This window comes from Portunus trituberculatus, chromosome 27 (assembly GCF_017591435.1).
Source record: "Portunus trituberculatus isolate SZX2019 chromosome 27, ASM1759143v1, whole genome shotgun sequence".
NCBI lineage: Eukaryota > Metazoa > Arthropoda > Malacostraca > Decapoda > Portunidae > Portunus > Portunus trituberculatus.
Window position 1 is genome coordinate 8,535,801 of NC_059281.1, and position 20,818 is coordinate 8,556,618.

The window sequence follows — 20,818 nt, forward strand, 5'->3', positions numbered from 1 at the left end:
CATCATGAAGTTTCTGGTGAGTGGTTCCCTTCCAATGTCTGTCTGAGTTGAACTTACTATTTATTCAAATTATAGCTAAACCATCGCTGCAATCTTATTATTTTTTTTAATCAGCACCTTATTTATAGAGGGAAAAACATTTTGCAGTATTAAAGTTTTGTTTTATCGATGTAAAAAAAAAAAAAAAAGCTTAAGATACAGTACAGGACAGTGTGGTCACGGTCACTATGCATGCATGGAAACAAAGAACCTCTCTTAATTATCCTCTTGATTGATTTCAATTGGAATTTATCTTTTGATGGAGAATTTCCATAAGCCAAATGACTGGTGCCTCTGTCAGACCGTGCGCTACATGCAACAAACCACGGAGATCTTCAGGACATAGTGTGTATTGTCACTGCTTGCATAACGTACTTTAATGATATAAACCTCACTTAACTCAGTTTCGTCATCCAAGAATTATTTTGATAAAACTTAACACGTTTTCCATTATAAGTCTGACTTATAATGTAAGTCTACTCTTACATAGCTACATTCTGACGGTAGCGAGGCACATATTTTTTTTCGCATTTTTGAGCAGTTCATGAAAGAATAACTGTTCTATATGATTGATAGGCGGTGGGACAAAGAATCCTAACATAACGAGCCAGCTCTCTGTAGATAATAGAATAAGGATAAGTTTTAGTTGATAATAAGAGCATATTATTCTGATCATTCTATCGATTTAAGAAAGATGATCTTAGTGTAGACTTTCTGAACTCACATATAATCTTTAATTTATCTCAGAATATCACATTGTAGTTTTTAAGATTTCTAATGTATCTGATCTGCCATGAACTATAGAGGTGGACTATTCAGTCAGACTGTCAATCTCCCTCACTTTGCACTATTCCCCAGCACCTTTAGTATCAAACCATTCTTTTCAATCATAGGTTCTGCTTGGCGTGATTGCTGCCGCCCTGGCACACCCAGTGCCTGAGCCTGACGAGGACTGCGTGACCAACGTGCTGGTCCCTGGCTCCCTGCCTTACGCCGCCTCCCCAACCTATTTCGGCTATGCTGCACCAGCTCCCGTGGCTTATGCAGCACCAGCTCCCGTATCCTATGCAGCACCAGCCCCAGTGGCCTATGCACCACCAGCACCAGTGGCCTATGCACCACCAGCACCAGTGGCCTATGCACCACCAGCCCCAGTTCAACTGACCCACGCCGAGGTACAGGTCCCCATCACAAAGACCCACGTCGAGGTGCCCATCCACAAGCAGGTCCACTACGGCACTCAATCTTATGTGGCTGGCTCCAGCACCACCATCCACAAGCCAGCTCTGGCCGCCCCCGCCATCGCCCCGCCCTCCACCCTGCTCTCCAAAGTCTCCTACAAGGCCCCTGAAGTGACCGTCCAGCACCAAGAGATCCCTGTGGAGAAGCACACACCTAACTTTGTGGAGACGCCCTACCACGCCGGCACCATCGTCAAGTACACTGCCCCGGAGGTTAAGGAAGTGAAGGTACCCACCCCTGTCGGTGTGCCCCATCCCGTGAACGTGCCCCACCCTGTGGCCTGTTCCCACTCCTGTCCATTCCTTGACCGTCCACCAAGCCGCCGTGGCCCCTGCTGTGGCCCCTGTGGCCCATGCAGTGCAGTACGCTGCCGTTGCCCCCGCCGTGGTCGCCGCTGATGACTGCTAATAAGGAACCTGGCACTGGTCACGCGCAGATATTCACCCAAAGCAGGAACCACTCTTGATGTACACTAGAGCATGACATAGGTTTAATAAAGCCACAAAAAGTCATTTTACTTGATTTTGTCCTTCCTGACAGGAATGACTATTAATATATTACTATACTAATGATACGAAATTATCCCTCCATGAGAAAGTATCCTCAGGGTTCCACATTCCTCTGTTATTTCTACTCAAAACTCGTGGATAGAAGGATCTGTGAATCTGATATCCCAACCTGAGTAGGCACGAGTCACTACGAGCGTATATATCACATCATCAATAATCTTATAATGTATTATTTACCAAATATTTCAAGCCTCTGAATAGCTGCGACAAGCACTTTGTGCAGTTCCGAGCGATACCGATATACTATAATTCACCTTCACATTTAAAGTAAATACAAGGAGCTTCACATTTCTTTTGATAGGCCGAAGAAAGGAGTGATTCACGCTGTTCCAGTCAAATTTTCAGTGAGAAATCTCTAATTACTGATTTATTGCTCAGAATCGGTCAGCCCCTCACTTCCGATAGGACTCATGTCCGCTCTGAAAATCTTACTTAAATGTAGAAGTTCTTAATTATTCCATGACACATAGTGATTATAGCAACTTTTCAGTATAATTAGGTCTACTGCAACTTTGTCAAGAAGGAAAACATTAATTTACCACCGCCTCCCAAAAAAATAAATAAATAAACGTAACAATACAGAATATGAAGTGCAGTCGATCCGAGTAAAGCAAACTAAAAATTTCTGAGTCTCAAGGCCACTCTCACTAACATATTTGATAAAAACTGGGCTGCAGAACAAATTTCTTTGGAAATATTTCGACAGAATAATTGATATATCATACTCACAAGAAATTTTGACTCAGTGATGCAGTAATATTAACATGCGAAGTTAAAATAGCCACCTTTCTTTCTTGCAATCTTAAGAACTCAATCTCCCTCAAGCGAGATTAGCCAATTATAGGTTTATCACAGTCAAATGTATCTAATGATAACTATTTTTACAACTGAGTCTGTAACCCATGAAAGGTTGATGGACGACTCTACCTATTCAGCATCAACATGCCTCACTCCAAGGATCCATGCATGCATTACAGTACCTTCTCAAGAAGCATATTTTCTAGGTTTCATTTCTAAAAGAATTTATATATAATTCTTTACTGTGCTCTTACTATTGTTAATTGTTTGTTTGAACACAATTCACTACATTAATGACGTTCTTCTTAACAATAACAGGAATATTTTTGCAGTAGAAACGTATAGTTTGTTTCTTCTATTCTTCTCTACCTCTTGTTAATATCCACAAATATCATTGAAATATGAATTAGTCAGAACTGATACTACATTATTCCTCATAAAATATTAGGTGTGTGAATAGTAAATGGATGACTCCTTTATCTTTTCAGCATCAACACACCTCATCATGACTATAACGATACATAATATTAGTATGATATTGTATATCGTGTGCATATGATATTATGGTTTATTAGTTATAAAATGGGGCATTATGAGAAAATTAGCACTCGTAAATTTGTAATGGATTGTGCGGGAGCCACGGATCCACAGTGTTGGGGGAAGGCCAAACAAAACGTAGGTAGTCAGGATAGATTGGTATACAGGCTGATACAGGGTGGACCAACGGGACTGAGAAACACTACAAACAAGCAGGAAAACAGCGACGCGCGGGAAATTAAGAGGCGCAATGTATAATGTACTTACAAAATGTTTATAGATATACAAATGGATATACACAAATGTAATAGGAAATAATTATAATGATAATAATAATAATAATAATAATAATAATAATAATAATAATAATAAATATGTGAGGGACCACCACCAAAAGTTTCATGGGGTATGTCGCACGTAATTTATTTTGGTATATAAAAATTGAAGGACGATCGAATCCTTGCTGTCCCTAGCTACTTGTACTAGTACTAATACTAGTGGTAATTGTAGGTGGGTCCTCACAGAGCTCTATAGATATATGTCTGCGTGTATTGAGGAAGCTGTCGGTATTACGGGGCTTGAAATAAAGTCCAGGAGACAGTCAACACGTGCACTGTTCTTAACCGGCTACAGGGGACAAAGCAACCCTGGCTTACTCGACGTGTGTGTGTCCTCTCCTCCGTCTGGGTGCACCCCTTCTAAGGATTGTGGATAAGTGTGGCTGTCAGATGTATGACAGTGTAGAATATGTGTATTAGTACAGTGTTAGGCGTTTTCCTACGTTACTATCTAAGTAATATTCTTACAACAATGGCTAGCCGTTAATGGCTTTCACGCCAACATTCTAGTAGTCATGCAGGCGTACACGCACGCAGGCAGGCGGCAGGTCCCACTGACTTTCCGACTGCCCTATCGGTGATGGGCTTATGGCTTTCAGCTGGGTGAGAGGCCAGTGCCAGGAAGAGGCAGTCATACACATCTCGCACAGCGGGTGTGCAGTGTGGACACAACGACAGGCAAGCACAGACAGACAGAGAGAAAGACAGACCAATCCAACACTCCGTAAACAACACAACATTAGTACCTATTCATGTTGTCAATTTTATATTATATTACATTCTATCATGTGTGATGCGCTGGGCTGCAATGTGACTCAGGTGTGTTGTCACGGAGAGAAGCCTGTGTCGGCAGTGCGGGGGCGGGACGGGGCAGCACAACACCAGCCCACACACCGTCACCACACCGCCAGCACACCACCAACTAGGCAGGCATATGTGTCAGGCACCACACCACAGCACAACACATCACAGCGGACATGCCGTACTACGCAGTAAGTACAGTACACGTACAGTATTGTGCCGCCCTGGTGCGCTGCAGCAGGACAAGGCAGGGCAAGGTGCCGTACACCGCGGCCGCTGACCCCCACCCTCGAGCCGTGCATCACGGCGAGGATGACGTGTGTGTGTGTGTGTGTGTGTGTCACTGGTGGAGCTAAGGGGGGGCGGAGGGGGTTGTTCGCCCCTGGCGGCACTTTTTGTGGCCGACAATTTTGGTCGTCAAAGTTGTCAGTTTTACGTCAATAGGCTTGTAAGTGCTATTGATTATCAGGCCCAAACTCATACACTGTACTTGATACATAAGCCTAGATACGTCTGTATATATATATATATATATATATATATATATATATATATATATATATATATATATATATATATATATATATATGATAGTAGGTAATGATAGTAGGAATAGTATATGTAGTAGCAAGAGTAACAATAGTAGTAATGGTGCTGGTAGTTACAGATTATACACACACACACACACACACACACACACACACACACACACACACACAGAAGAGAAAAAGGAGACCTAATATCATTGTATAAAATAGTTAATGGCATTGAAAAGATACACAAGGAAAACCTGGTGCTGGTGACAGAAGAAGCTGGAAGAACAAGAGGACATGAAAAGAAGATTAGGAAGAGGCAGTGTGTAAAAGATATTGGAAAATAGTTTTCCACAAAGAACGGTGAAAAAATGGAATGCATTGAGTGATGAAGGTGTTGCAGCACATAATGTGCATAGCTTTATAAAGAAAAATGAAATAAGTGGAGATATGAAGACAGGACTCTATATATGAGCCCCGCTCGAACCCTGTACAACACAGCTAGGTAAATACACCTGAAAACTCCAAAATTGAAACGCTCACACACACGTCACATTTACCAAACCTTCACCACACCTGCACACATTTTGAAAATACTTAAAGACTTTCTATATATTACTTATTATGTTAGTTATTGCATATCGTAGAATTGAAGGGGATACTAAACTCAATATTTTCCTGTTCTACCGCCTAGTAAGCATTACATAACCACTCGTTCTTTGAAGTTTGTTGTATTTAGAAGTGAATAGCTAGTGTGCCAGGCCTTGCGATGTCGTCAGTTGAAGAAAAGTAATTACATTCGTTGTCTTTTTTTTCAGATGGAAGGAAAGCTAGTGACATGCAGACATATTGGCCATACTTGTTTGATGGTTGTCACAATGAGAAGAAACAAGCTTAGAGTAACAAGCCATATTGTTGTTAGATATTCCTGATCATAATGTCATATTATACTTATGCGCGCATGAACAGTGACGAATTAGCAGTATTCACATTACTTAATAGTAATACCTATTATATCATTCTTATCAGTACGAATATAAGTATAGGAAGTGCTGTGCTATCTACCTATACAGTAGTAACAATACCACTCTGATGGCATGCAAACTTACTTTGCAAGTAAAATGCTAGTTAAGAAGGCGACTGTGGCTACGCTAAGATAGACAGCGGCGCCACGGTGCTACCAACCCTCCCACTCCCAGTACTTTCCAGTCTTTCGTGACGGTAGGAGGTGTGCGAATTATCAGCTACTACCACATTTAAAAGCCTCCGGTTGATTTGACACGGGGTTTTAAGAGTGTTTTTACGATTCTGGTGACATATTAACAAGATTTCTACATTCAAACGGCTCTGATTGAGTGACTCGTACGGGATTTCAAGAATGTTTTTAACGTGACAATAACAAGACTGCGTTGGTGTTTCCACGACTCCAATTCATGTTATTATTGGACAACCCACGAAACCGAACCACAGAAGCAGGACTAAGTTATCAAAGTGAGTGTTTATTTAAGGCGAGCCACAGCCAAGGGATACCCCAGGATAAATCATCAAATGCCTTTCGTGCCATTTTTAAATATTATTATTTGAGGTAGAAAGGGGGCTGGTTTCACCCAAGAGCAGACCCCGCCGCCATCTTGGACTTATTTCCTGCCTTCTCCCAATATTATAGGTATGCCTTGCCACAACATGCAGCCGCATTTCTAAGCTTTCATATCAGTCATTGAGACACAGCTGCCATGGTCGGGTTTAAGTTTGGTGAAGGTTTTGAGTGAGGTACAAGTGGGAGGGGGATAGATCCCTCCACGACCCCGCTGCCATCTTGGATATGCCTACCCCAGCCTGCCCAGAATCCAGGATTATTTTCTTTATTCATAGACAATTTATTTGGACTGATTAGTAAGATTTGATGCTTTCTACAAGTATTTCGCTGTGTTTGAAGTGTTTTCCGTACGTGTGTGGGGCGCTGCATGACGCTACTAGCGTTGTTTTTTGTGTTAAATATAAGTGTTTTTGGCGCCAAATTTTCAGGAGCGTCCAGGGAAAATATTCGTTTGAGCCAGTATCAAGTTGCTATTGTTTTAGAAAAATAGTTGACGTGTTTTAAAGTGTTTCGCTTTCCTGCTTAGTTGAATTAGTGGAGAGTAGAATAGTTTTTTAACCGTGTTAATGTTCCAATAATAGTTTTGTTGGTACCCCTGTGAATTATTTATTTTTGGCTCTAACTCTCTCAAAAGTGTTGGAAAGACTGTTCAGATCTTTAAAAGTGTGTTTCGTTCCTTTGAAGTGAGAATGGGCGGACATTTATTTTTTTCAATGCAGGATCAAGGTTTCAATAATTTATCTATAGTTCTATTGAAAAATCTTTAATATTACTGGGATTTATAATCTCTTTATATTTTTGATATTAATTAAAGCATGTGCCAAGTCAGAATATGTAAAGCATTCGTGTATGGCGGTGTTTTTTCAAGAGGTCATTTTCAAAATTATTTGCGTAACGTATATAAGTCCGCCAGGCCAGGCCAGGGCTGTGACGTCATCACACCACCTGCCAAGGCTGTGACGTCATCATCCCACCGGGCCGGGCCGGGCCAAAACGCCACTATGGAGAGAGCCTTCCAGATGGCTTCCCTTCCTGGCTCGCTTTATCCATATCTAAAATGATTTACTGTGTTACATCGTGTGTGTGTGTGTGTGTGGTTTTCATTGGACATAATACATAAGGCAATGCTGTGTGTGTGTATGGTTTTCATTGGACATAATACATAAGGCAATGCTGTGTGCGCGTGTGTGCTGATAAGATAGGCACTGGTTCCATCACTCGTGGCTCCAGTCTAATCTGGATCGTCCCCACTCTGAAACACTTTGCAGTGCGCCTCCATTGTTTTCAGAAGACACTATGACTACGGCAGCTGCCGTCTTCCGACTGTGTTTAGCTAATATTTGGCACATTTAGCATTATTTTCTTGCCACTGGTGTCACTGAAAGGAGCCACATGACTATGCTTGGCTATCACCTGTTCAGATACAACTGTCATCGGCGCTGTTGGTGTGCTGAAGGTTTAAGTCCTGCAGACACAATAATGATTGTCGTGATGGTGATGTTGGCGGCAAAGTTCTCCGTGTTTACACATGCAAGCGTCACGTGACCGATATTGTGAGTGCTTTCGGGGTTTATTTTGAATGTTATAAGTGTTGTGAGTGTGTATCGTGGTGTTTTTGAGTGTATTTCTGGCTTCATTCTAAGTTTTTGGTAAGTTTGATTGTTTTAGGAGACAAGAGGCGTCAGCAGCGGCAGTGGTGGTGGTGGTGTGTGGCAGGATGTGATCGTGCTGGCTTGCAGGCTGGATGGCTGGCTGTGGTGGAATGTGTGTGGTGTGGCGTAGTGCGCAGATAGTGTGTGTGTGTGTTTTAGGTAAGCATAGAATATAATGATTGCTGGTTTTACAGTAACATGGACCACAAGTTTGTATTACTAATTTGGAAAGTATTTGTGATAGCATTATAATGACTTCATTCACTCCCCCATGCTTGGAAGTGCCCTTCCGCGCCTACGCACGCCTGCCACAACCCTGCCGCAGTATAAGAGGGGCGCGGTGTGGTACAGCTGCTTCGTCGCCGTCGCCACCGTCACCATCGCCGCCGGAGCAGTGAAGGTAAGAGTTTGCTAATAGAAAGACTGTGTGTGTGTGTGTTGTGTGTGTGTGTGTGTGTGTGTGTGTTTATGATGAAGCAAAGATGTACCACATACTTAAATTTGCTTCTTTTGTAAGGAAAAATAGCCATGTTCCATTTCAAATAAAATTAAAGGTATTCAATGGTACCCTATGTCAACGGGGACCTGAAACCAGTTGAAAAGCTAACCAATCATGGTATAAGTAGGCTACGCCAGGTATTCTCAATCCCTCCAACCCCATGCGCGGAGATGACGTCAGCGAGAAGTTTAGAGGGAAAGGTGGGGGGTGAGTGTTTTCTGTGTAGGAGGTTAAAAAAGAAAACAAGGAATGCATTCTATTAGCACCATATACTAATGTATAATTCTTCTCTCTCTCTCTCTCTCTCTCTCTCTCTCTCTCTCTCTCTCTCTCTCTCTCTCTCTCTCTCTCTGAGTTCGCTTCCACATCCTACCCACCTGTCCAACTTCTGCGTGACGTCACAGTGGCTGCGCAAACGTCAACCACTTTAGGAATAAGACTCCGCCCATTGAGAATACCTGGCGTAGCCTACTTATACCATGGTCTACCCCAGTAGCCAACGTAGGTAGATTAATTCTCTCTCTCTCTGAAAGAACCAACTCGTCGTCTGGGTTCACCCATTTGATGGGAAACTGGTAAAAAAAAAAATGCCAGTCTCCTTACAGAATCAGCCGAAAGAAAGGGACAAATGTCTTCAAATCTCCCTCTTAAGAGAAGTCAAGCAGTAGGAAGGTGGAAATACAGAAGCAGACAAAGTTCCAGAGTTTACCAAAGATAAATATAAATGACTGAAAGTACTAGTTAACTCTTGAATTACAGAGTTGGACAGAATAGTGGTGAAAAGAAGAAAAATCCTTGTGCAGCGAGGATATTCAGTGTAAAAGAAGAGGGGATAATTGTCTGGAAGGTTGTGTCGAGTTGATAAACTAAGGAATTGAGTTTTTTGAGGCTTCGAACAATACTAAATTTTCTGTGCCTCAGAAATTTTAGTTATCAAAAGTTCTATGGCAACCCTATGTGAGAAGACAGCCGTAGGTAAATCACACACACACACACGGAGGGAATACGATCTAGCATCATGATTATATCAAAACCAAATCACTTACTGTCATCGTAGATCAAAACATAACATTGGCATCTGATAGAACTATTTCAAATATCACTTCCTATCGACAGGACTCATATAAATCATTTCTATCCATGAACCCTTGCTACTGACTGGTATGTAATGTATATAATCGAGATTATGCTTTAGGTATATAGGCACACACGTAATAGACAAATGGTTACTTACCACCTAATGATGTCCTTTCTCACTTCACTTGTTGTGTCTTCCAAGGGACAACGTACACCGAGTAACAGTGATAGTGGCTAATCAAAAGTTACAGAATTTGTTGCTCTGCAGTAAGCGGTCCAAACCGGTAACGAAACACGAATTGTGGTGTTCACAAGACGTCTTCCAATAAAATCGTACGTCAGCCTGCATAATAGAACTTGTGTTGTGAGCTATCCAGTGGCAGTGACTGGAGATTGCCATCAAATGCAGAAGTTTGCCAGGCACGAACCAGTCCCAATATTTACCAACTGTAGATGTTCCAAACTTGATTTGCGTACCACTAGTGGTGCATGAGCACTTTCTGGATCATATGCGATTTTCTTTTGTTAAATCAAATTCATTAATTTCTCAAAAAAAATTATTATTACCTTAGACAAGGTAATATGGCATCGATCAGTTGGTGGAGAACTAGATGCATCCCCCTCAGTTGTGTTCTTTGTTAGTTTAATTGTGTGTTCTGCTGAGTAAATTGATATTTCCTGGAATTTTTTTTTTCTGGAAACATGGTAAGTGGGAAGGGACCTCCAAGTGGTACTAGCTCAGGAAAGTTTGGAAACCACTTATCTACAGTATATATATATATATATATATATATATATATATATATATATATATATATATATATATATATATATATATATATATATATGTATATCTTCTTCTTCTTCTGCAGCTGCTCCCATGTTCATATGGGGTCGCTGTTCCTCACTAGTCTTCTCCACAAGGCTCTGTCCCCAAACTCCTCTCCACTCAATCCTCTCTCCCTCAGGTCCTCTCCAATACGATCCTTCCATCTTTTCTTTGGCCTGCCACGTCGTCTTCTTCCCTCCACTTCCATATCCAATATCCTTCTGCCGACATATCCTTCTTCTCGCCTTTTGATATGACCGAACCATCGCATTCTCCTTTCTTGTACTTTCTTTGTCACCTCCGTTACTTTGGCTGTTCCTCTTATAAAATTGTTTCTCACTTTATCCCTCCTTGTCACCCCAAGCATCCACCTTAACATTCTCATCTCAGCAACCTCCAACTTATTCTCCTGTGCTTTCTTTATTGGCCACGTCTCCGCACCATATAACATGGCAGGTCTAACCACCGATTTGAACACTTTTCCCTTTACTCTTGCACTAATTTTTCGGTCACAGAGCACTCCAGTTGTTCTTTTCCAATTCTTCCAGCCCGATTGGATACGGTGAATGATCTCTCCATCCAGGTTGCCGTCCGCTGATATATGAGAGCCCAAGTATCTGAACTCCTTCACACCCTTTAACTTCATATCTTGCATCCATACTTCACTCTCCTGTCGACCATTAAAATTCAGATACTCCGTCTTCTCCTGCTAATTCTCAAACCTCTCTCCTCCAATGCTCGTCGCCATCTCTCCAACTTTCTCTCCACACCATCTCTACTTTCATCCACCAAGACGATGTCATCCGCGAACAACATAGTCCACGGTGCCTCCTCCTTTATATTTTGAATACTGTCATCCATGAGTAGGTTGAACAGATATGGGCTCAGAGAAGATCCCTGGTGCAGGCCCACTCTCACACAGAACTCCTCTGTTGCTCCCACACTGCTCCTTACCCTCGTCCTTGAGCCTTCGTACATGTCCTGGATCACTCTCACATACTTCTCTGATGCTCCTTTTCTTCTCATACTAGCCCAAACTTCCTGGCGTGGTACTCTATCATAAGCTTTTTCCAAATCAATGAAAATAAGGTGTAACTCTCTTTGTTTCTCCCCATACTTCTCCAGCAGTTGTCTTAGCGCAAAGATTGCATCGGTAGTACTTCTCCCCGGCATAAAACCAAATTGTTCTTCTCCCACCTGTGTTTCTCCCCTTACTCTTCTCTCAATTATCCTTTCGTACAGCTTCATTGTATGCGACATTAATTTAATTCCTCTGTAATTACATACATATATATATATATATATATATATGTATATATATATATATATATATATATATATATATATATATATATATATATATATATATATATATATATATATATATATATATTATCACGGTCTGCTGATTCGTGGAACTCACACGAAACAAGTAAAGGAAGGCACTGCAAACAAAATGTTAGGATAGAAGACTGCAATTCGTAACCTAGAAAATGTAGGGAAAGAAAATTCAAGAAGAATGACGCAAAACAGTAGGAGGGGGCGCCGTTGGTTAGACGGATCTTTCGAGGCACATAAGAGACACGTCAGGTCGAGATGTTTACTGCTGTGCTCTGAGTGTTTGTGTGCCGTATCTTCCCTGTGAATTACTAAACACTGCAGTAAGTAGTGTCTTGAGCTGTGAAATGTTGCACTATGTCATGGATGACAGATGCTGGTGTATATGTTGCTGTGGATCCTTTTTTGGTGCAAGATGAAAGGTTTATTTTGATGATTAGGTACTTCAGGAAACTTTGCCCCAGGATGCAGTAAAGTTTCTCAAAGTTAGAGGCTCTGGAACATTACTTTAAAATGATTAGATACATTTAAAGCAAAGAAGAGTAACATCACAGCCGTTTCAAACATAATTGGAGGCAGTATTAAAGTTAGTACAGGAATTGTGAGTACAACCAGCATTATTGCCTTACGTTAAAGATATTAATATAACCTCTACGGCCTTTACCACCTAAACGTCATGGCGAAATAATTATCGGTAAATCTCACCAATATCTTCATTCAATTTGGACTTTCATCCAATCGGCACTATCCTAATATACACGTCCCGCCCTCTCTCCTCGTTTCCCGGCGCCCCCTTCACAGCTCCTCCACCCAGCTGATGTGAAGTGATATATATATGAAGTTAACGTTAGTTGTAAAAAAAAAGGGAGATATAATAAATGGAGGAAGTGGGATTAAAACAGGAGATAGAAAGAAAATTGATAAGAAATGGAAATAAAATGAGATAGAAAGAAATGAAAATATGATAGTAAATAAGGAAACGATAATAAAACAACAGATACAAAGAAAAATGGATAATGGGAAAGGATAACAAATAAGGGAGTAAAAGGAAATGGTAATTAGGATGATAACAAATAAGGGAACAGGGAATCCTCTTCCCTCTTCCATTATCCTTTTTTCTTTCTATCCACTTTTATTATCATTTCCTCCTATTGCCCTATTAATTATTATAATTTCATTCCCATTTACTTCTACTCCTCAGTTCTTTATCCATTTTTTTGTATATCTCCCGTTTTAATCCCACTTCCTCCATTCATTCTCTCTTTTCCTTATTGACCAATAGGCTTCAAATATTGAAGTCAAATCAGCTGGGTGGAGAAGCTGCGAAGGAGGAAACAAGGAGAGCGGGCAGGACATGTATATTAAGACATTGCCACCCAACCAATGAATCTCTGATGTGACTATTGTTTTTCTGGTGAGAAATGTAGTGAAATGATTGCATCACAAATGTATATTTTTTGAGTTATGACGTTTCAACTTCAACTTTTTTTTTTTTTTTTTTTTACCATAACTTATGCCTACTTCTCATTCCCAACAATCTTGTGTGGACCTATGGGAAATCAGGGTCTTAAGGTGAAGGAGCATTAAATTGAGTAATGTGCTTTGCAATAGAGATTGGAAATCAATAGAGTCACATCAAAACCTATGAAAATAACTTGATGGTGACAGCTGGGAGCATTGTTTTGTGCAGCCTTGTCAAAAATTTGCTACATTTATGGTTGTATCCATTACATTTAGCCAAAACCCCATAGCTAACTAATCAAACCCATCATTATAAACTAGCCAAGGTGGCTGTGCCCTCTCCCCCAATCTCCCCAAGGGTTACTAAACAAACCCTAACATTAAAACTTCTAGTCGAAGTGGCTGTGCTTCCCCTGGACACCCCAAGAGTTTCTAATCAAACCCAACATTATAACTTCTTAGAAGATCGTATAATGCTTTTTAGGACAATGCATTGTTTCCCCCAACCAATGATTTTCTGATGTGCATTAAATCAAGTTATAATGTTGGGTTTGGTTAGTAACCCTTGGGAGATCTGTTGGGGGATGCATTCACCTGCAGCTAGGTCATAATGTTGGCTTTGGTTAGTGACAGGCATTAAATCGAGGTTATGGTGTTGGGTTTAGTTAGTAACCTTGGGAAGAATGCAGGGATGGGGAATTGTTGGCGACAGTGCTCAACAATAATAAAGTACCGCATGATGCAGCTGCCACTGTCACCATCAAAATATTTTTAGAGATTATTATGTGGTTTTGTTGATCTCTGATCTCTTTTGCAATGTATATTACTTGTTTTAATGCTCTCCCATCCAAAAACCTCAATTACCCACAGTTCCCCCAAGATGGTTGGGAATGAGAGGTAAGCAAGTTGGAGTTGAATAAAATCTTACAGTAACTTGAAAAATATATATTTGCAGCAGGAAAAATGCACAAGTACTATCAGTTAATTCATTACACGCACAAACCAATACCACCTCAGCACAATTCCCACCATGGTGATAGCGATAAACCATCAGGATAGTGTACTAATCTTAAGCTTCCCTACATGCCCTATGTACATTTTCTGTATATATATTCTGCAATTCTAGTAAATCGTATATAGTTATTATTAGATTCGTTTGTTAGGTGAATGTCCAAATTGACCATCTCCTTATGTATTCATTTGTCATTCCTCCACAGCCCCAACAAGCTTGGGGAGCTGGTGGGAAAGCAGTGTTGTCAGATGTATAAAAATGTAAAAACATGTAATTTGTCCCAGGGAAGTCAGCTGGAAAAATCATTTCTTTTCCAGAAATTCTCAGGATAGGAGAGCAAATATGGCTAAACAATGGGCTCTCAAACCCAACCAAAGAATTCTGAAGAAGGTTTGTTTTGTCCCTCTCCTTCACTCCAATATAGCTGTATTCCCAAACTTCACACAAGCTTTATTTGGGGAAGGTGGCATTGCATGTAGCTACATTTTTATGAAAAATAATCCAAAATTGCAGACACCAAAGAAGAGACAATGGGTGACTTGGGCCAGTGGTTCAACAGTCTGCCCCCGATGACCAAATACTGGTTTGGGGGCACCCTTTCATTTTCTCTCATTGGTCGCTTTGGCCTCATCGGTGGAGAATGGCTTATCCTTCAGTATAGGCCTTTATTCCATGGTTTTCAAGTAAGTATTGTATGTGTGTGTGTTTGTGTGTATTTACCTAGTTGTATTTACCTAGTTGTAGTTTTACAGGGCCTGGGCTTTATGCTCGTGTGGTCCCGTCTCCATATCTACACTTATCCAATTTTTCTTTAAAACTATGTACACTCTTTGCTGACACCACTTCCTCACTCAAACTGTTCCAAGTCTCAACACATCTTTGCGGGAAACTAAATTTTTAACATCTCTCAGACATCGTCCCTTCCTTAGTTTCTTACTATGCGATCTTGTGCTTCTAAAGTCATATTTTTCTCTCAGGATCAGTTTCTCATTATCCACTTCATCCATTCCGTTAATCAATTTATAAACTTGTATCAGATCCTCTCTCTCTTCTCTGCTCCAAGGTTGGTAGATCCATTGCCTTTAGTCTCTCCTCATATGCCATCCCTTTAAATTCTGGAACCATTCTTGTAGCCATTTTTGTAGTCTCTAATTTTCTTATGTGTTTCTTTTATGGGGAGTCCACACAACTCCTGCATATTCCAATCTAGGTCTTATTTTAGTACTTATCAATTTCTTCATCATTTCCTTGTCCATATAGTGAAATGCTACTCCAATATTCCTTAGCAAATTATACGTCTCTCTGAAAATTCTATCAATATGGCTAACCGGTTGATTATTTTCTTCCATTGTCACTCCCAAGTCCTTTTCCTTTTTTACTTTTTCTAGTTCTACTCCATCTCCCATCTTATAGATTCCCACTGGTCGTCTTTCACTTTTTCCCATTTCCATGACATGGCTTTTGTCCACATTGAATTCCATCTCCCATTTTTTGCTCCATTTCCAGATCTTGTTTAAGTCTTCCTGTAGTATTTCACAATCCTCTTTTTGTTTAATGACTCTGCACAGTTTCGCATCGTCCGCAAACAGATTTATGTAGCTGTTCACTCCTCTGGCATGTCATTTATATATACGAGAAAAGTATTGGTGCCAATACTGACCCCTGTGGCACTCCGCTGTCTACTGTTCTCCACTTGGACTTCATATCTTTAACTATCGTCCTTATTTCTCTCCCCCTTAAGTAATTCTTCATCCATCTCAATGTGCTTCCTTTTAAGCCACCCTTCTCCTCTAACTTCCATAGTAATCTTTCATGTGGCACTTTATCAAAAGCCTTTTTTAGATCTAAATAAATACAGTCAATCCATCCCTCTCTCTCTTGTACTTTATCAACTATTCTAGAGTAGAAACTCAATAAATTTGTCACACATGACCGACCTTTTCTAAAACCAAATTGGCTATTTGATAATATTTTGTTGTCTTCAAGAAACTCAATCCATTGCTTCTTTATTACTTTTTCACACATCTTGCATATTACACTAGTTAGTGATACCGGTCTGTAATTTAAAGGTTCTTCCTTCCTTCCGCTCTTATATATGGGAACCACCTCAGCTCTTTTCCACTCCACTGGCACTGTTCCATTTTCTATTGAGCATTTTATGATGTTGTATAGTTGCTAGTTCTTCCCTACATTCTTTCAGTATTCTGCCTGAGACTTCATCCGGTCCCATTGCCTTTTCCTCATCCAATTCCGTCATCAACTTTTTATTTCAAGCTTGGTTACTTTAATCTCTTTCATATAGACAGTCTCTATTACCCTGTGGTCTTTCAAATTTGGATTCCTTAGTAAAGACCTCATGAAATTTACTATTTAACAGTTCTGCCATACTTTTTGGGTCTTCCACCATTCCGTTTCTCCTTTTAACCTTTCTATTGTTTCTTTTTGTCTTATTTTTCCATTTATGAATCTGTAGAACAATTTTGGTTGTTCCTTACATTTTTCGACAATGTCCTTTTCATAGTTCTTTTCTTCTTCCTTTCTCACCTTAGCATATTCATTTCTTGCTGTTTTGAAGTTTTCCTTATTTTCTGGATTTCTGTTTCTTCTCCACCTTTTCCATGCTCCATCTCGTTTCTCCTTTGCCCTAGCACATCTTGCATTAAACCAATCTTTCTTTCCTTCTTCTTTAGGTCTATATTTCGGAACATATTCCCTGACCCCAGTTTTGTATATTTCCAAAAATAAGTTATATTTCTCTTGAACCGTTAATGAGTTTTCCATCTCCTCCCAGTTTACGTTTTAAAATAGTTCTTGAGATTCTCAATATCAGCCTTTCTGTAATTTAATCGGTCTCCTTTGTATGATTCATCTCTATCTTCCTTTCCTTCTTCTATATCCATCTCTAATATTACATGGTCACTCTTTCCCAATGGGCACTTGTATCTTATATCATCGTTAATTGGTATATCCCTTGTAAAACTAGGTCTAATCTTGCCGGCTCATCGTTTCCTCTGAATCTTGTGTTTTCCTTTACTCTTTGGACCATCAAATTATCTATCATTAGGTTCAGGAATCTATCTCCCAGGCATCTTCCCCATACCACTTTCATAATTTTCCCAGTCTACCTCCTTACAGTTGAAATCTCCTACCAATATCACTTTTCTCCTTTCCTTAATGATTCTTGTAAGACTCCTTATTGTGTCATCTATCATGTCTCTATATTCTTGGTTAGTCCATGAGTTTGTTTTGGTGGCACATATGTTCCAATGATTGTTAACTCCTTTTTGTTAATATGCATCTTAACATACAGTATTTCTGATTTTCCTTCCCCAAACTCCACTTGATTTACCACTATCTCCTTCCTTAACATCATCATGACTCCTCCTCCTCCTTTACCCACTCTGTCTCTCCTCCATATATTATACCTTTTATCTATGTCTATTTTTATTGCCTCATTTAACTTTGTTTCCACCAGGCATACAATATCTGGTTCTTCTTTCTTTATGTAATCTCTTAATTCTAATTTACTAGATAAAATCCCATCTATGTTTGTATACATCATTTTTAATCTCTTGTTCTTATCATTTTTAGTTAAACTTGCTCCATTTTTTTCTCTTCTTTCTCTTTTATATACCATTTCCTTATCCTGTCTCCTATAATTCTCCAAAAATGCCTTCTTCTCCTCCTCTGACCTTTCATTATTTTTTCTCTTGCTTCTGCCACCAGTTCATTGTGTCTCTTCCTTTCCTCCTCGTTTCTATTTTTATATATATATATATATATATATATATATATATATATATATATATATATATATATATATATATATATATATATATATATCTTTGCAACCTTCTGTTTCTCTGAGTTTTGTTTTTCTATATAGTACTTCTTCTGCTGCTGCTTGTGATTTTAGTAATATCTTAATTGGTCTCACTGTTCCTTCTTGATATGGTCCCATTCTATGGATTTCTTCTACTTCCTCTTCTAAGAGTGTGTGTGTGTGTGTGTGTGTGTGTGTGTGTGTGTGTGTGTGTGTGTATACACTTATAAAGGGATATAGACATGACCATGAACTGATAATTTTTTCCATGAGTAATATTGTGATTTTATATTCAGACTATATTATTTATTCACGCATTTTGTTTTCGTAAAATATTAAAATAATTTTCTCATTTTCAGCTGTGGAGGCCATTCACATCATTATTCTTCTATCCAATAGGCCCTGCTACTGGATTTCATTTCTTGATTATGGTTTATGCCCTGTACAAGTATTCATTAAGGCTTGAAACAGGTAAGTGATGGAAGAATATGGAAGATATATCCAGTTTTATATACCATAGTTTAAATGAATATAAAAAAAATTATTTTTTCATACTTCTTACTGTTCTTTTTAACAGGTCACTTTGGGAGAAACCCAGCAGATTACCTCTTCATGCTTTTGTTTAACTGGTTGTGCTGTGTCATCTTTGGACTGATTGGAGGGATGACAACACTGATGGACCCTATGGTGTTGTCTGTACTTTATGTGTGGTGTCAACTAAACAAGGATGTCATTGTCAGCTTTTGGTTTGGCTTCAGATTTAAAGCCATGTATCTTCCATATGTACTAGTTGGTTTCAATTTTATCTTCTTTTATGGGTAAGTTGAACTATTTAGATGTTATGAACCTAATAAACTGACTGGTATGTAATATATTTCAAAATGATGGACAGCAATAATGATGAACAGGGTTAAGTTGCAGGAATAGGGACACTGATTCACATGTCAAATTAACTCAATTAATTGATTTATCCTTATCTGATTTCATTTCATGGCTTTTGCACTTACTTTTTAGTCTTAGTGTAAACTTCAGTAATAATGACTTTTCTTTCAGAGGATTCAATATGTTGTTGGGAATCATAGTTGGCCATCTGTACTACTTCCTCACCATTAGATACCCACAAGATTTTGGTGGAGCGACCTTACTGCATACTCCTGAGATATTGTAAGCATGTCTGTTTTTGTACAAGAAAAAATGTTAGTGTTGTACTCAAATGAAAAAAAAAAAAAAAAAATCTATGCAGAAACACTATTAAGGTGCACATAGGATGAAAGTAATGGAAATGGAGCTAGTTGATTGGATGATTGTTTTAAGTTCTGTATAGATAGACAGAGAATTTAAACGGGCTGAAATTTTGAAACTGAAATGATAGATGAATAGTAAATGCATTTTGCTGTCTTTTACAGCTAAGTATATTGAGATTGATGATGGTATTTATCTTATATGGTCCTACAGATCTCCTACCATTCATAGCATGCACTAATGGACTTTTTTTTTTTTTCCCACCTGTAATGTGAGAATTTAGGAGTGTATTTTCTTTGTTCTCTCTCTCTCTCTCTCTCATTTCTGCTGTTTTCAACATTTCAGATGACAAATTACCATTTTTTTAAATTTTTTTTTTCCCCAGATAAAAAAGAAAATGTTTTAAGTTATATTTTGTTTTTTCACAGGTACAAGTTTTTCCCTGATCAACGAGGTGCGTCAGGCTTTGGGCAGGCTCCCACTGCTCCTAGACCAGCAGCAGGCGGTGACACTGGTGGATGGGGTGGAGGTCAAAGGGGCATTTTCCGAGGTCAAGGACACACCCTAAATTAGGTTTTTTCTTCTGCTTGTATTTAGTTATACTTTGCACTTTTTGTTGTTACCTAAGTTGAAATATGTAATATTACCAAAATGCAAATGATCTTGAAAATCTACTTATAAGATTTCTTGCCTCAGGAGCATTGTTTCAATGAAAGATTGTATAAAGTAAAGAATACTGATTTCTGTATGATTCTTAAATAAAGCTGAATAAGTCCTAAAAAAAGGTTATAATACATTTTCATTGTGTATTATGAAGATTGGCTAAAGACTAAAAACACTAATTTGAAAAAAACCCTTCATTACTGCCAATCCCATATTATTTAAAGGGTTCTGAATTTGTAAAGTACCTGATTTCCTAACCTTTGTGCATGAAATAGAAGTGACTGCATTTTTTATGTATAAAAGAGGACTTGTTTCATATAGTAAACTAACTGCTACTACTTGGAACTTATTTGCCAAATAATACAAGTACCCAAATGTGTCTTGTTCAGTCTGAGTAAAAAAAAAAATAAAAAAACAGCTGCATAGTCAGGAGAGAGATTAGAGTGTGCATCACTGATCACTTCTGGGTAAATGTGTGTGTGGATCCATAATTAGTGCATGTAGTTATCATCCTAAATGTAAATTTTGAATTGAGTAAAGAGTTTGAGTAAAGGCTTTGTCTTTGTATGACGAGGCATAGATATCCTTATTACTTTTTGCCACGCGAGTAACACTCATAACTTTGTTTGATTTTTAAGAACTTTCTTTTCAATGATAAGAATGGTCTTGCCTATCAAGAGATTTAAAATTGATGAGCCATATCTGTCTTCAACTTATTACTGTAATGATTCATTGACAAGATGTCTTAAGATTACAGAAAATTTCAAA

At 39.1% G+C, this 20,818-nt stretch overlaps 2 protein-coding genes across 4 annotated transcripts in view; both read left to right on the top strand.

Annotated features, from left to right (window-relative positions):
- LOC123509651 (pollen-specific leucine-rich repeat extensin-like protein 1) overlaps positions 1-1,793 on the top strand; it is a 1,931-nt gene extending 138 nt beyond the window's left edge. Inside the window, 3 exon segments of the mRNA XM_045264096.1 lie at positions 1-16; positions 933-1,558; positions 1,560-1,793. The exon segment at positions 1-16 is cut by the window's left edge and continues 138 nt beyond it. Of these exon segments, the coding sequence (XP_045120031.1) occupies positions 5-16; positions 933-1,558; positions 1,560-1,689 (768 nt within the window). The 5' untranslated portion in view covers positions 1-4 and the 3' untranslated portion in view covers positions 1,690-1,793.
- A 6,638-nt stretch (positions 1,794-8,431) lies between these two features.
- On the top strand, positions 8,432-20,602 carry LOC123509653 (derlin-1-like). Of its 3 annotated transcripts, none has more exons than XM_045264101.1 (6): positions 8,432-8,506; positions 14,836-15,005; positions 18,505-18,616; positions 18,723-18,963; positions 19,199-19,309; positions 19,816-20,602. In XM_045264101.1, exons 2-6 carry the CDS (start codon positions 14,853-14,855, stop codon positions 19,958-19,960), a joined length of 762 nt encoding a protein of 253 aa, XP_045120036.1. In that variant the 5' UTR covers positions 8,432-8,506; positions 14,836-14,852; the 3' UTR covers positions 19,961-20,602. The 3 variants fall into 3 exon arrangements, with proteins under 3 accessions (XP_045120036.1, XP_045120034.1, XP_045120035.1); XM_045264099.1 differs by lacking the exon at positions 8,432-8,506 and adding an exon at positions 9,070-9,106; XM_045264100.1 differs by lacking the exon at positions 8,432-8,506 and adding an exon at positions 12,017-12,172.
- The last annotated feature ends 216 nt before the right edge of the window (positions 20,603-20,818 follow it).

Coding starts and splice junctions, on each gene's coding strand:
- LOC123509653 (XM_045264099.1), top strand. CDS start 9,085: ATGGTCTACCCCAGTAGCCAAC. Junction 9,107..14,835: donor GGTCTACCCCAGTAGCCAAC/GTAGGTAGATTA, acceptor CCAAAATTGCAG/ACACCAAAGAAGAGACAATG. Junction 15,006..18,504: donor CTTTATTCCATGGTTTTCAA/GTAAGTATTGTA, acceptor TCTCATTTTCAG/CTGTGGAGGCCATTCACATC.